The sequence below is a fragment of the Coregonus lavaretus genome, assembly GCF_964263955.1.
Source record: "Coregonus lavaretus genome assembly, chromosome: 16".
Lineage (NCBI taxonomy): Eukaryota > Metazoa > Chordata > Actinopteri > Salmoniformes > Salmonidae > Coregonus > Coregonus lavaretus.
In genome coordinates, this window is record NC_140003.1 from 37517185 (window position 1) to 37533765 (window position 16581).

Genomic DNA, 16581 nt, shown 5'->3' on the forward strand with positions numbered 1-16581 from the left:
AAACGTGAGACGTTAGTCCACACGTTTGAAATGGAGAAACTCTGAAACTCTACACGAGGTGAAGAAGTAGACCATGCACTAGACCTTATCATTTCAGTCTGCAGCTGGCATGTATAGTCGTCTAGAGAACTTTCACTAAAGACACGAGAGGAGAAGACAATCCCTCTCAGACAACCACTGGTACATCTGAAGTATATATTCTAACCACCACTACGACCAGAAACTCAACCAAGGACATTGAGATCTCTGGTGGGCAAACCAGAGTCCTACATCTTCAACTCAACTATCGAGGACAGCAACATGTTACATTTCTAATCCGAATGAGCGATTTATTAGGGTGCATAAGTATTATGATTACTGTGACCGTAGTTTCCAAAGTAACTACGATAGTTTGAATCTGTCTCTCCCTTCCATTCTGACCCCTCCACTACCCAAGCATTCATGCTAATGTTAGTCCAGTCCACTAGGGACCTGTTTTCATTGTATTACGTTAGTAATCAATAACCTGTGTGTGTTTTTGAATTTTGTTATTATTTAGTTAGTTAGTAAATAGTATGCTAAATGACTTAAATGTAAATGAATAATTAAGCCAATTTGTTTATTGCTGATTCATCAATAAGGTTAGGATTCTTGCAGGTTCAAGGATTATGCGACGTTCAGAATGAGACTGATAAGAGGTAATTATTTGATGTGACTTATCGAGAGATATTAAACATACTGTATATATATATATATATATATCTATCACAAAAGTAAATACACCCCTCACATTTTTGTAAATATTTGAGTATATCTTTTCATGTGACAACACTGAAGAAATGACACTTTGCTACAATGTAAAGTAGTGAGTGTACAGCTTGTATAACAGTGTACATTTGCTGTCCCCTCAAAATAACTCTCACAGCCATTAATGTCTAAACCACTGGCAACAAAAGTGAGTACAGCCCTAAGTGAAAATGTCCAAATTGGGCCCAAAGTGTCAATATTTTGTGTGGCCACCATCATTTTCCAGTACTGCCTTAACCCTCTTGGGCATGGAGTTCACCAGATCTTCACAGGTTGCCACTGGAGTCCTCTTCCACCCCTCCATGACGACGTCACGGAGCTGGTAGATGTTAGAGACCTTGTACTCCTCCACCTTCCGTTTGAGGATGCTCCACAGATGCTCAATAGGGTTTAGGTCTGGAGACATGCTTGGCCAGTCGATCACCTTTACCTTCAGCTTCTTTAGCAAGGGAGTGGTCGTCTTGGAGGTGTGTTTGGGGTCGTTATCATGTTGGAATACTGCCCTGCGGCCCAGTCTCCGAAGGCAGGGGATCATGCTCTGCTTCAGTATGTCACAGTACATGTTGGCATTCATGGTTCCCTCAATGAACTGTAGCTCCCCAGTGCCGGCAGCACTCATGCAGCCCCAGACCATGACACTCCCACCACCATGCTTGACTGTTGGCAAGACACACTTGTCTTTGTACTCCTCACCTGGTTGACGCCACACACGCTTGACACCATCTGAACCAAATAAGTTTATCTTGGTTTCATCAGACCACAGGACATGGTTCCAGTAATCCATGTCCTTAGTCTGCTTGTCTTCAGCAAACTGTTTGCGGGCTTTCTTGTGCATCATCTTTAGAAGAGGCTTCCTTCTGGGACTACAGCCATGCAGACCAATTTGATGCGGTGTATGGTCTGAGCACTGACAGGCTGACCCCCCACCCCTTCAACCTCTGCAGTAATGCTGGCAGCACTCATACGTCTATTTCCCAAAGACAACCTCTGGATATGACGCTGAGCATGTGCACTCAACTTCTTTGGTCGACCATGGCGAGGCCTGTTCTGAGTGGAACCTGTCCTGTTAAACCGCTGTATGGTCTTGGCCACCGTGCTGCAGCTCAGTTTCAGGGTCTTGGCAATCTTCTTATAGCCCAGGCCATCTTTATGTAGAGCAACAATTCTTTCTTTCAGATCCTCAGAGTTCTTTGCCATGAGGTGCCATGTTGAACTTCCAGTGACCAGTATGAGGGAGTGTGAGAGTGATGACACCAAATTTAACACACCTGCTCCCCATTCACACCTGAGACCTTGTAACACTAACGAGTCACATGACACCGGGGAGGGAAAATGGCTAATTGGGCCCAATTTGGACAGTTTCACTTAGGGGTGTACTCACTTTTGTTGCCAGTGGTTTAGACATTAATGGCTGTGTGTTGAGTTATTTTGAGGGGACAGCAAATGTACACTGTTATACAAGATGTACACTCACTACTTTACATTGTAGCAAAGTGTAATTTCTTCAGTGTTGTCACATGAAAAGATATACTCATATTTACAAAAATGTGAGGGGTGTACTCACTTTTGTGAGATACTGTGTGTGTATGTATGTATATACACTGCTCAAAAAAATAAAGGGAACACTTAAACAACACATCCTAGATCTGAATGAATGAAATAATCTTATTAAATACTTTTTTCTTTACATAGTTGAATGTGCTGACAACAAAATCAAACAAAAATTATCAATGGAAATCAAATGTATCAAACCATGGAGGTCTGGATTTGGAGTCACCCTCAAAATTTAAAGTGTAAAACCACACTACAGGCTTATCCAACTTTGATGTAATGTCCTTTAAAACAAGTCAAAATGAGGCTCAGTAGTGTGTGTGGCCTCCACGTGCCTGTATGACCTCCCTACAACGCCTGGGCATGCTCCTGATGAGGTGGCGGATGGTCTCCTGAGGGATCTCCTCCCAGACCTGGACTAAAGCATCCGCCAACTCCTGGACAGTCTGTAGTGCAACGTGGCGTTGGTGGATGGAGCGAGACATGATGTCCCAGATGTGCTCAACTGGATTCAGGTCTTGGGAACGGGCGGTCCATAGCATCAATGCCTTCCTCTTGCAGGAACTGCTGACACACTCCAGCCACATGAGGTCTAGCATTGTCTTGCATTAGGAGGAACCCAGGGCCAACCGCACCAGCATATGGTCTCACAAGGGGTCTAAGGATCTCATCTCGGTACCTAATGGCAGTCAGGCTACCTCTGGCGAGCACATGGAGGCTTGTGCGGCCCCCCAAAGAAATGCCACCCCACACCATGACTGACCCACCGCCAAACCGGTCATGCTGGAGGATGTTGCAGGCAGCAGAACGCTCTCCACGGCGTCTCCAGACTCTGTCACGTCTGTCACATGTGCTCAGTGTGAACCTGCTTTCATCTGTGAAGAGCACAGGGCGCCAGTGGCGAATTTGCCAATCTTGGTGTTCTCTGGCAAATGCCAAACGTCCTACACGGTTTTGGGCTGTAAGCACAACCCCCACCTGTGGACGTCGGGCCCTCATACCACCCTCATGGAGTCTGTTTCTGACCGTTTGAGCAGACACATGCACATTTGTGGCCTACTGGAGGTCATTTTGCAGGGCTCTGGCAGTGCTCCTCCTGCTCCTCCTTGCACAAAGGCGGAGGTAGCGGTCCTGCTGCTGGGTTGTTGCCCTCCTACGGCCTCCTCCACGTCTCCTGATGTACTGGCCTGTCTCCTGGTAGCGCCTCCATGCTCTGGACACTACGCTGACAGACACAGCAAACCTTCTTGCCACAGCTCGCATTGATGTGCCATCCAGGATGAGCTGCACTACCTGAGCCACTTGTGTGGGTTGTAGACTCCGTCTCATGCTACCACTAGAGTGAAAGCACCGCCAGCATTCAAAAGTGACCAAAACATCAGCCAGGAAGTATAGGAACTGAGAAGTGGTCTGTGGTCACCACCTGCAGAACCATTTCTTTATTGGGGGTGTCTTGCTAATTGCCTAGAATTTCCACCTGTTGTCTATTCCATTTGCACAACAGCATGTGACATTTATTGTCAATCAGTGTTGCTTCCTAAGTGGACAGTTTGATTTCACAGAAGTGTGATTGACTTGGGAGTTACATTGTTGTTTAAGTGTTCCCTTTATCTTTTTAGCAGTGTGTGTATATGTATACAGTGGGGAAACAATGTATTTAGGCAGCCACCAATTGTGCAAGTTCTCCCACTTAAAAAGATGAGAGAGGCCTGTAATTTTCATCATAGGTACACGTCAACTATGACAGACAAAATGAGAAAAAAAAATCCAGAAAATCACATTGTAGGATTTTTTATGAATTTATTTGCAAATGATGGTGGAAAATAAGTATTTGGTCAATAACAAAAGTTTCTCAATACTTTGTTATATACCCTTTGTTGGCAATGACACAGGTCAAACGTTTTCTGTAAGTCTTCACAAGGTTTTCACACACTGTTGCTGGTATTTTGGCCCATTCCTCCATGCAGATCTCCTCTAGAGCAGTGATGTTTTGGGGCTGTCGCTGGGCAACACGGACTTTCAACTCCCTCCAAAGATTTTCTATGGGGTTGAGATCTGGAGACTGGCTAGGCCACTCCAGGACCTTGAAATGCTTCTTACGAAGCCACTCCTTCGTTGCCCGGGCGGTGTGTTTGGGATCATCGTCATGCTGAAAGACCCAGCCACGTTTGATCTTCAATGCCCTTGCTGATGGAAGGAGGTTTTCACTCAAAATCTCACGATACATGGCCCCATTCATTCTTTCCTTTACACGGATCAGTCGTCCTGGTCCCTTTGCAGAAAAACAGCCCCAAAGCATGATGTTTCCACCCCCATGCTTCACAGTAGGTATGGTGTTCTTTGGATGCAACTCAGCATTCTTTGTCCTCCAAACACGACGAGTTGAGTTTTTACCAAAAAGTTATATTTTGGTTTCATCTGACCATATGACATTCTCCCAATCCTCTTCTGAATCATCCAAATGCACTCTAGCAAACTTCAGACGGGCCTGGACATGTACTGGCTTAAGCAGGGGGACACGTCTGGCACTGCAGGATTTGAGTCCCTGGCGGCGTAGTGTGTTACTGATGGTAGGCTTTGTTACTTTGGTCCCAGCTCTCTGCAGGTCATTCACTAGGTCCCCCCGTGTGGTTCTGGGATTTTTGCTCACCGTTCTTGTGATCATTTTGACCCCACGGGGTGAGATCTTGCGTGGAGCCCCAGATCGAGGGAGATTATCAGTGGTCTTGTATGTCTTCCATTTCCTAATAATTGCTCCCACAATTGATTTCTTCAAACCAAGCTGCTTACCTATTGCAGATTCAGTCTTCCCAGCCTGGTGCAGGTCTACAATTTTGTTTCTGGTGTCCTTTGATAGCTCTTTGGTCTTGGCCATAGTGGAGTTTGGAGTGTGACTGTTTGAGGTTGTGGACAAGTGTCTTTTATACTGATAACAAGTTCAAACAGGTGCCATTAATACAGGTAACGAGTGGTGGACAGAGGAGCCTCTTAAAGAAGAAGTTACAGGTCTGTGAGAGCCAGAAATCTAGCTTGTTTGGAGGTGACCAAATACTTATTTTCCACCATAATTTGCAAATAAATTGATTAAAAATCCTACAATGTGATTTTCTTTTTTTTCCTCAATTTGTCTGTCATAGTTGACGTGTACCTATGATGAAAATTAAAGGCCTCTCTCATCTTTTTAAGTGGGAGAACTTGCACAATTGGTGGCTGACTAAATACTTTTTTCCCCCACTGTATATATAATATATATATGTATGTATGTGTGTGTGTGGGGAGAACAAGTATTTGATACACTGCCGATTTTGCAGGTTTTCCTACTTACAAAGCATGTAGAGGTCTGTAATTTTTATCATAGGTTCACGTCAACTGTGAGAGACGTAATCTAAAACAAAAATCCAGAAAATCACATTGTATGATTTTTAAGTAATTAATTTGCATTTTATTGCATGACATAAGTATTTGATACATTAGAAAAGCAGAACTTAATAATTGGTACAGAAATCTTTGTTTGCAATTACAGAGATCATACGTTTCCTGTAGGTCTTGACCAGGTTTGCACACACTGCAGTAGGGATTTTGTCCCACTCCTCCATACAGACCTTCTCCAGATCCTTCAGGTTTCGGGGCTGTCGCTGGGCAATACGGACTTTCAGCTCCCTCCAAAGATTTTCTATTTGGTTCAGGTCTGGAGACTGGCTAGGCCACTCCAGGACCTTGAGATGCTTCTTACGGAGCCACTCCTTAGTTGCCCTGGCTGTGTGTTTCGGGTCATTGTCATGCTGGAAGACCCAGCCACGACCCATCTTCAATGCTCTTACTGAGGGAAGGAGGTTGTTGGCCAAGATCTCGCGATACATGGCCCCATCCATCCTCCCCTCAATACGGTGCAGTCGTCCTGTCCCCTTTGCAGAAAAGCATCCCCAAAGAATGATGTTTCCACCTCCATACTTCACGGTTGGGATGGTGTTCTTGGGGTTGTACTCATCCTTCTTCTTCCTCCAAACACGGCGAGTGGAGTTTAGACCAAAAAGCTCTATTTTTGTCTCATCAGACCACATGACCTTCTCCCATTCCTCCTCTGGATCATCCAGATGGTCATTGGCAAACTTCAGACGGGCCTGGACATGCGCTGGCTTGAGCAGGGGGACCTTGCTTGCGCTGCAGGATTTTAATCCATGACGGCGTAGTGTGTTACTAATGGTTTTCTTTGAGACTGTGGTTCCAGCTCTCTTCAGGTCATTGACCAGGTCCTGCCGTGTAGTTCTGGGCTGATCCCTCACCTTCCTCATGATCATTGATGCCCCACGAGGTGAGATCTTGCATGGAGCCCCAGACCGAGGGTGATTGACCATCATCTTGAACTTCTTCCATTTTCTAATAATTGCGCCAAGAGTTGTTGCCTTCTCACCAAGCTGCTTGCCTATTGTCCTGTAGCCCATCCCAGCCTTGTGCAGGTCTACAATGTTATCCCTGATGTCCTTACACAGCTCTCTGGTCTTGGCCATTGTGGAGAGGTTGGAGTCTGTTTGATTGAGTGTGTGGACAGGTGTCTTTTATACAGGTAACGAGTTCAAACAGGTGCAGTTAATACAGGTAATGAGTGGAGAATAGGAGGGCTTCTTAAAGAAAAAGTAAGTGTGTCCAAACTTTTGACTGGTAGTGTATGTAACAACTTTCAAGCGGATACTTTGGCGCGAACTTACGCATAAAATAGTTTATGATTTGCTTTTTTTTGCTCTGTAATTTGTGAGTGATCATGGTTTATATAGATTTTTCTTGTTAAATGAGTCTCCATTCCATCCTTGCCTCTCAGGACCGAAGCCCCCAGAATTCTACCAAACATCCTCAGGAGGATTGGAGACACACCTCTGGTCCGCATGAACAAGATACCCAAAGCCTTCGGCCTCAAGTGTGAACTCTGTGAGTATTTACACATGCACACACACAGTCATGATATGACACCCACTGAGCCTAAAGACAACAAATACAGACGCTGCCTTTCTCTGGAACTACCTTGTTTGTGTTAAGTTACTGTATTTACATAGTTTTATCTGGCTGTGTCCTTTAACTCACATTTTCTGTTTCCTCAAAAACAAAACTGAGTGCGCATGTCTTTGGGTGGGAGGTGGGTTTGATTTACACAGTGTGTGTGATCAGGAGCGTTTGGGAAGCTACTGAAAAATATAATTTACAAAGCTACCAATTACTTTGCACTGGAAGAAGTTAAGCTACACTAAAACTACCTTTAAGAAACAGAACAGATCACTCTGTGGTCAGATGTTAACAGAATATGTAATTTATCCTGTTAAACACAACAATGTTTCAAGTGAGAATTAGGCAGGTGTGATGCTGAAAAGGAAAGAAAGTTCTTGCCTACTTCACCCATATTTTGTGTAGTTCCAGTAGTTGGCTACGTGCTATATGGCAACAACAACAAAAAATTAACTACTGAAAACGCTATCTAGATTTGAATTTAGTTTAACTACCACCAAGCTACTGCAAAATGTAGTTTAATTCTTAGTTGAACTACATGTAGTTCATTACTCCCCAAAACTGGGGATCAGCTGTCTTCCCTACAGCTATTTCTCTTTTTTAAAGCATAAATCCATAAATCCAGTGGTGGAAGACATGACTAAGAGGGAGGAGTAGAGAGATGGGGGAAGGAAAGAGAAAGAAACAAATATGCGGCGATGACATGAAGACAGGGTTAAACTGAAAGTGAGGGTGAATGAAATAGACCATAGAAGAGTGCAAGGGTGAGGGAGAGTTTCTTAAGACTCCTCCTGTAGTACAGTTAGTCTCGAAATTAGTTTCCTCCTGTAGTACAGTTAGTCTCTATATTAGACTACTCTTATAGTACAGTTAGTCTCTATATTAGACTACTCTTATAGTACAGTTAGTATCTTTATTAGACTCCTTCTGTAGTACAGTTAGTCTCTATATTAGACTACTCTTATAGTACAGTTAGTCTCTATATTAGATTCCTCCTGTAGTACAGTTAGTCTCTATATTAGACTCCTCCTGTAGTACAGTTAGTCTCTATATTAGACTCCTCCTGTAGTACAGTTAGTCTCTAAATTAGACTCCTCCTGTAGTACAGTTAGTCTCTATATTAGACTACTCTTATAGTACAGTTAGTCTCTATATTAGACTCGTCCTGTAGTACAGTTAGTCTCTATATTAGACTACTCTTATAGTACAGTTAGTATCTATATTAGACTACTATTATAGTACAGTTAGTCTCTATATTAGACTACTCTTATAGTACAGTTAGTCTCTATATTAGACTCGTCCTGTAGTACAGTTAGTCTCTATATTAGACTACTCTTATAGTGCAGTTAGTATCTATATTAGACTACTATTATAGTACAGTTAGTCTCTATATTAGAATCCTCCTGTAATACAGTTAGTATCTATATTAGTGTCCTCCTGTAGTACAGTTAGTCTCTATATTAGATTCCTCTTATAGTACAGTTAGTATCTATATTAGAATCCTCCTGTAATACAGTTAGTATCTATATTAGTGTCCTCCTGTAGTACAGTTAGTCTCTATATTAGACTACTCTTATAGTACAGTTGGTCTCTATATTAGACTACTCTTATAGTACTGTTAGTCACTATATTAGACTACTATTATAGTACAGTTAGTCTCTATTAGACTACTCCTGTAGTACAGTTAGTCTCTATATTGGACTCCTCCTGTAGTACAGTTAGTCTCTATATTAGACTCCTCCTGTAGTACAGTTAGTCTCTATTAGACTACTCCTGTAGTACAGTTAGTCTCTATATTAGACTACTCCTGTAGTACAGTTAGTCTCTATATTAGACTACTCTTATAGTACAGTTAGTCTCTATATTAGACTACTCCTGTAGTACAGTTAGTCTCTATATTAGACTCCTCCTGTAGTACAGTTAGTCTCTATGTTAGACTCCTCCTGTAGTACAGTTAGTCTCTATATTGGACTCCTCCTGTAGTACAGTTAGTCACTATATTCGACTACTCTTATAGTACAGTTAGTCTCTATTAGACCCGTCCTGTAATACAGTTAGTCTCTATATTCGACTACTCTTGTAGTACAGTTAGTCTCTATATTAGACTACTCCTGTAATACAGTTATTATCTATATTAGTGTCCTTCTGTAGTACAGTTAGTCTCTATATTAGACTCCTCCTGTAGTACAGTTAGTCTCTATATTAGACTCCTCCTGTAGTACAGTTAGTCTCTATATTAGACTACTCCTGTAGTACAGTTAGTCTCTATATTAGACTACTCTTATAGTACAGTTAGTCTCTATATTAGACTCGTCCTGTAGTACAGTTAGTCTCTATATTAGACTACTCTTATAGTACAGTTAGTATCTATATTAGACTACTATTATAGTACAGTTAGTATCTATATTAGAATCCTCCTGTAATACAGTTAGTATCTATATTAGTGTCCTCCTGTAGTACAGTTAGTCTCTATATTAGACTCCTCCTGTAGTACAGTTAGTTTCTATATTAGACTACTCTTATAGTACAGTTAGTCTCTATATTAGACTACTCTTATAGTACAGTTGGTCTCTATATTAGACTACTCTTATAGTACAGTTAGTCACTATATTAGACTACTCTTATAGTACAGTTAGTCTCTATATTAGACTACTCTTATAGTACAGTTAGTCTCTATATTAGACTACTCTTATAGTACAGTTGGTCTCTATATTAGACTACTCTTATAGTACTGTTAGTCACTATATTAGACTACTCTTATAGTACAGTTAGGATCTATATTAGACTCCTCCTGTAGTACAGTTAGTCTCTATATTAGACTACTATTATAGTACAGTTAGTCTCTATATTAGACTACTCTTATAGTACAGTTAGTATCTATATTAGTGTCCTTCTGTAGTACAGTTAGTCTCTATATTAGACTACTCTTATAGTACAGTTAGTCTCTATATTAGACTCGTCCTGTAGTACAGTTAGTCTCTATATTAGACTACTCTTATAGTACAGTTAGTCTCTATATTAGACTACTCTTATAGTACAGTTAGTCTCTATATTAGACTACTCTTATAGTACAGTTAGTCTCTATATTAGACTACTCTTATAGTACAGTTAGTCTCTATATTAGACTCCTCCTGTAGTACAGTTAGTCTCTATATTAGACTACTCCTGTAGTACAGTTAGTCTCTATATTAGACTACTCCTGTAGTACAGTTAGTCTCTATATTAGACTACTCCTGTAGTACAGTTAGTCTCTATATTAGACTACTCCTGTAGTACAGTTAGTCTCTATATTAGACTACTCCTGTAGTACAGTTAGTCTCTATATTTGACTACTCTTATAGTACAGTTATTATCTATATTAGTGTCCTTCTGTAGTACAGTTAGTCTCTATATTAGACTACTCTTATAGTACAGTTAGGATCTATATTAGACTCCTCCTGTAGTACAGTTAGTCTCTATATTAGACTACTATTATAGTACAGTTAGTCTCTATATTAGACTACTCTTATAGTACAGTTAGTCTCTATATTAGACTCGTCCTGTAGTACAGTTAGTCTCTATATTAGACTACTCTTATAGTACAGTTAGTCTCTATATTAGACTACTCTTATAGTACAGTTAGTATCTATATTAGACTACTCTTATAGTACAATTAGTCTCTATATTAGACTACTCTTATAGTACAGTTAGTCTCTATATTAGACTCCTCCTGTAGTACAGTTAGTCTCTATATTAGACTCCTCCTGTAGTACAGTTAGTCTCTATATTAGACTACTCCTGTAGTACAGTTAGTCTCTATATTAGACTACTCTTATAGTACAATTAGTCTCTATATTAGACTACTCTTATAGTACAGTTAGTCTCTATATTAGACTCCTCCTGTAGTACAGTTAGTCTCTATATTAGACTCCTCCTGTAGTACAGTTAGTCTCTATATTAGACTACTCCTGTAGTACAGTTAGTCTCTATATTAGACTACTCCTGTAGTACAGTTAGTCTCTATATTAGACTACTCCTGTAGTACAGTTAGTCTCTATATTTGACTACTCTTATAGTACAGTTATTATCTATATTAGTGTCCTTCTGTAGTACAGTTAGTCTCTATATTAGACTCCTCCTGTAGTACAGTTCATCTCTCTATTAGACTCCTCCTGTAGTACAGTTAGTCTCTATTAGACTCCTCCTGTAGTACAGTTAGTATCTATATTAGTGTCCTTCTGTAGTACAGTTAGTCTCTATATTAGACTACTCTTATAGTACAGTTAGTCTCTATTAGACTACTCTTATAGTACAGTTAGTCTCTATATTTGACTACTCTTATAGTACAGCTAGTCTCTTTCTCCTCCTGTAGTACAGTTAGTCACTAGAACTGGTTTCCTACATGCCCCTTTTGCTATGAATGGCCATTTGTTATACTGTTATTATTTTAAAGTCAACATTAAGGTATCACATAGCCTCCTTTCCCCTCATTACAGTCTGCTAGGCTCCACTGTATGACTGTAAGGGTCTTGTCTCAGGTAACACTCACACACACTGGGTGGAGTGGGTTTGGCCACCTGAAAGTCCCTCTGTTCTGAGGGAATAGGTAACCTTCTGATGGGGGCCGGAGAGGGACAAGGTCTTGTATCAGGTGTCACTAGGCTGAATTGTCAGTCACAAACTTTGGGACGTTTTGGGAAGTCAGGATGTGGATTCTGGGGGAAATGTTCTTGTCATCACCTATAGCATCAGTTCTGGAATTGAAGGTGATTTTAAAGACCATGACTGGTTATTCTGCCCGGCGCTAGCGACTCAGACAGACCTTTGTCTGAGCCTGAACAGGCAGTACATTTCTCTGATTGGTTGGTACAGTTGACCGATGAAGTACAGTAATGTTAATAATAGTTCCGTTTTGGACAACCCTCCACGTGTGTTATTTGAGTTCACTGCATGTGAACCATGTCACGGTCCTCAGTCTAAATATCTCCCCTCTCGCCAGTGTGTTTTTTTTTATGGGCCTAATTGTTTAAGGTCAATCTCTGGTTGATTCCCATGGGTGAGTGGGACAAAAAGTTATGTTTCCATGGTACTTGCATGGATTTTCATGTGATTCAGATTTACTCTTTGGCTGTCTAGTCCACAGTGGATTTGGGGCCATTTGGAATCTGTGCCAATCGGCTATTGTACGTGTGAGAGAGAGAGGTTGTGTGTGTGAATGAGTGAGAAACGCTGGACCTTTTGGATGAACTCCCCACCTGAATTTTTCCAAATCGGCTCATGCCAGCTCAGTCTCTTCCCATGATCTTCCCTGTTTGGGGCAACTTCTACTGTACTACCTGGTGCTGCTAAGGGGCTTTACAGTTAACTTGTACACAGGGTTTTTTCTGTGGTATAGCTAAAGTACACAATAACATAATATAAGCAGGTGCAGTACATATTGATAATTCAACATTTCCTTACACCCTCTCTCTTTTTCTGTGTGTGTGTAGTGGCCAAGTGTGAGTTCTTCAATGCAGGGGGCAGTGTGAAGGACCGTATCAGTCTGAGAATGGTGGAGGATGCAGAGAGAGCTGGCATCCTCAAACCTGGAGACACCATCATCGAGCCCACCTCTGGCAACACAGGTACGTGTGTGTGGCATGTTTTTCTCTAGGATTCCCTGAGTGCTATAAACACAGCCTTTTTGTTGGACAATGATACAAAAGGAATTGAGAGAGCGATCGAGCGAGAGGGCGACCATGATTTAAATCAAACTCTACATGCCTCAAAACACTCCTGCCTAACTTATCAACACATTCTACCACCACATGTATCAGCACACACAAGGCCCTCTCTGTGGCACTGGCTATATGACTCACAGTATAAAGATTACACACCCCAGTCAAAGGATTTGTGTGTGTGTGTGTGTGTGTTTAAAATTAGTTTTGCCTGGTAAGGTCAAGTAGTCACTGAGACCTCCCAGCTTACCTTTGACATTAGGATCTTGACACTGTAGCCCTGTGTTCTGCAGTATGGTTTGTACTGCTGACATGACCTGGTATTCACAGCTGTATTGACGTCTCTCGCTCTGCAGGTATTGGTCTGGCCCTGGCCTCTGCAGTCAAAGGCTATCGCTGCATCATCGTCATGCCTGAGAAGATGAGCATGGAGAAGGTGAAGCTGTTGTGTTTGTGTATCAGTGCATCCATGCGTAGGTGTTGGAATGTAACTAATTGTAATCTGGTCTTGCGTTCCCAGGTGGACGTGCTGAGAGCCTTGGGGGCGGAGATCGTGCGTACCCCCACCGCCGCCCGTTTTGATTCGCCAGAGTCCCACGTGGGCGTAGCCTGGCGTCTGAAGAACGAGATCCCCAACTCGCACATCCTTGACCAGTACCGTAACGCTAGCAACCCACTAGCCCACTACGACACTACTGCTGAGGAGATCCTGGAGCAGTGTGATGGTACGTGTGTGTGTGAATGAGATGGAGAAATTGAGTGAAGAATACCTATTTCCTACTACTCTTCTAATAGACATCTATCTGCGCCACTGCCCTTGCAGGTAAGGTGGACATGTTGGTGGCAGGAGCTGGCACAGGTGGCACCATCACTGGCATCGCCCGCAAGCTGAAGGAGAGATGCCCCAACATAAAGGTAGGCACTGAGTCACTTAACACAATGTCCCAGATCTATAAGCAGACAATCTATTGGACTAGCATGTTATCGCCCTGCCCTGTGTACTTTGTCAATTGAATTCCATTCAGTCTAATTTAGCTGAAAGTATGAAACAACAGTTTAACCCAAGGCCCACAGTTATACAGCCTGTTGAGCCGAGTCATAAAGTAGGATCATGAAGTAATATTGCATCTGCTGTTGATAAATAAAGCCATACATTGTCTCAATGATAAAGATCATACAGGAAAGATTAATACAGATCCTAACTTGCCTTTGTGTGTGATGTATTTATTACCATATTATTTTGGCTTATTGATGTAATGGTTAGTTAACAGTGTTGTTCTGTGTCGTGTAGATCGTGGGCGTGGACCCTGAGGGTTCTATCCTGGCTGAGCCAGAGGAGCTGAACATGACAGACAAGACCCAATACGAGGTGGAGGGCATCGGATATGACTTCATCCCCACCGTGCTCGACAGATCTGTGAGTGTGTGGCAGTGATCTCCTGACTTGAGCTGTGATACGGTGCTGTGTTTTCTACTCTGCATACAGTAATACAGACAACACACTCACAAGTGTGTTGTAATTGCATGTGGAAGGAAAATGACTTCTAACATAATGTTGTATATGTGTGCTATGGTAGAATGCATATAAATGTTTCTCTCTTTTTCAGGTGATTGACACGTGGTATAAGTCCAATGACGAGGAGTCCTTTGCCATGTCACGCATGCTGATCAGGGAGGAGGGGCTTCTCTGCGGTAGGTTGACATCACACACAATGATTGGTGCTCCCAAAAAGCAAGTGTCTCTCTAGTTCTCTCTCTCGCTGTATCTATCTCTCGCTCTCTCTCTCTCTCTCTCTCTCTCTCTCTCTGTATCAAACTCTCTCTCTCTCTCTCTCGCTGTATCGAACTGTCTCTCTCTCTCGCTGTATCTCTCTCTCTCTCGCTGTATCGATCTCTCTCGCTGTATCGATCTCTCTCTCTCGCTGTATCGATCTCTCTCTTTCTCTCGCTGTATCTCTCTCGCTGTATCGATCTCACTCTCTCTCCCGCTGTATCGAACTATCTCTCACTCATTGTATCCCTCTCTCTCTCTCGCTGTCTCTCGCTCTCTCGCTGTATCTCTCTCTCTCTCTCGCTGTATCTCTCTCTCTCTCGCTGTATCTCTCTCTCTCTCGCTGTATCTCTCTCTCGCTGTATCTGTGTCTCTCTCTCTCGCTGTATCTCTGTTTCTCTCTCTCGCTGTATCTCTGTTTCTCGCTGTATCTCTCTCTCGCTGTATCTCTCTCTCTCTCTTGCTGTATCGCTGTCTCTCTCTCTCTCTCGCTGTGACTCTCTCTTGCTGTGTCTCTGTGTCTCTCTCTCGCTGTATCTCTCTGTCTCTCTCTCTTGCTTTCTCTCTCTCTGTATCTCTCTCTCTATCGCTGTGTCTCTCTATCGCTGTGTCTCTCTCTCTCGCTGTCTCTGTATCTCTCTCTCTCGCTGTCTCTGTATCTCTCTCTCTATCGCTGTGTCTCTCTATCGCTGTGTCTCTCTCTCTCGCTGTGTCTCTCTCTCTCGCTGTATTTCTCTCTCGCTGTGTCTCTCTCTCTCTCTCGCTGTATCTCTCTCTCTCTCGCTGTATCTCTCTCTTGCTGTATCTCTCTCTCTCTCTCTCGCTGTGTCTCTCTCTCGCTTTGTCTCTCTCTCTCTCTCTCGCTGTATCGAACTGTCAAGCAAGTGTCTCTCTAGTTCTCTCTCTCGCTGTATCTATCTCTCGCTCTCTCTCTCTCTCTCTCTCGCTGTATCGAACTGTCTCTCTCTCTCTCGCTGTATCTCTCTCTCTCTCACTGTATCGATCTCTCTCGCTGTATCGATCTCACTCTCTCTCCCGCTGTATCGAACTATCTCTCACTCATTGTATCCCTCTCTCTCTCTCGCTGTATCTCTCTCTCTCTCTCGCTGTATCTCTCTCTCTCTCTCGCTGTATCTCTCTCTCTCTCTCGCTGTATCTCTCTCTCTCTCTCGCTGTATCTCTCTCTCTCTCGCTGTATCTCTCTCTCGCTGTATCTCTGTGTCTCTCTCTCTCGCTTTATCTCTGTTTCTCTCTCTCGCTGTATCTCTCTCTCTCGCTGTATCTCTCTCTCTCGCTGTGTCTCTCTCTCTCTCGCTGTATCTCTCTCTCTCTCTCGCTGTATCGCTGTCTCTCTCTCTCGCTGTCTCTCTCTCTCTCGCTGTGTCTCTCTCTTGCTGTGTCTCTCTCTTGCTGTGTCTCTCTGTGTCTCTCTCGCTGTATCTCTCTGTCTCTCTCTCTTGCTTTCTCTCTCTCTCTCTCTCTCTCGCTGTATCTCTCTCTCTCGTTGTCTCTGTATCTCTCTCTCTCGCTGTCTCTGTATCTCTCTCTCTCTCGCTGTATCTCTATCGCTGTGTCTCTCTCTCTCTCGCTGTGTCTCTCTCTCTCTCGCTGTGTCTCTCTCTCTCTCGCTGTATCTCTCTCTCTCTCGCTGTATCTCTCTCGCTGTATTTCTCTCTCTCTCTCGCTGTATCTCTCTCTTGCTGTATCTCTCTCTCTCTCTCTCTCTCTCTCTCGCTGTGTCTCTCTCTCGCATTGTCTCTCGCTGTATCTCTCTCTGTGTCT

At 42.8% G+C, this 16581-nt stretch overlaps 1 protein-coding gene across 3 annotated transcripts in view; it reads left to right on the forward strand.

Moving 5' to 3' along the window:
* LOC311144122 (cystathionine beta-synthase-like) overlaps positions 1-16581 on the forward strand; it is a 52674-nt gene that overhangs the window by 14857 nt on the left and 21236 nt on the right. The window contains exons 3-10 of one of the 3 annotated variants that reach the window (XM_084180097.1): positions 621-677; positions 7154-7260; positions 12801-12935; positions 13385-13464; positions 13549-13753; positions 13852-13943; positions 14320-14445; positions 14636-14720. In XM_084180097.1, coding sequence (XP_084036223.1) covers positions 621-677; positions 7154-7260; positions 12801-12935; positions 13385-13464; positions 13549-13753; positions 13852-13943; positions 14320-14445; positions 14636-14720 — 887 coding nt within the window. The remainder of the gene's footprint in view (positions 1-620; positions 678-7153; positions 7261-12800; positions 12936-13384; positions 13465-13548; positions 13754-13851; positions 13944-14319; positions 14446-14635; positions 14721-16581) is intronic. The other 2 variants (XM_084180099.1, XM_084180098.1) reach the window with 2 other exon arrangements.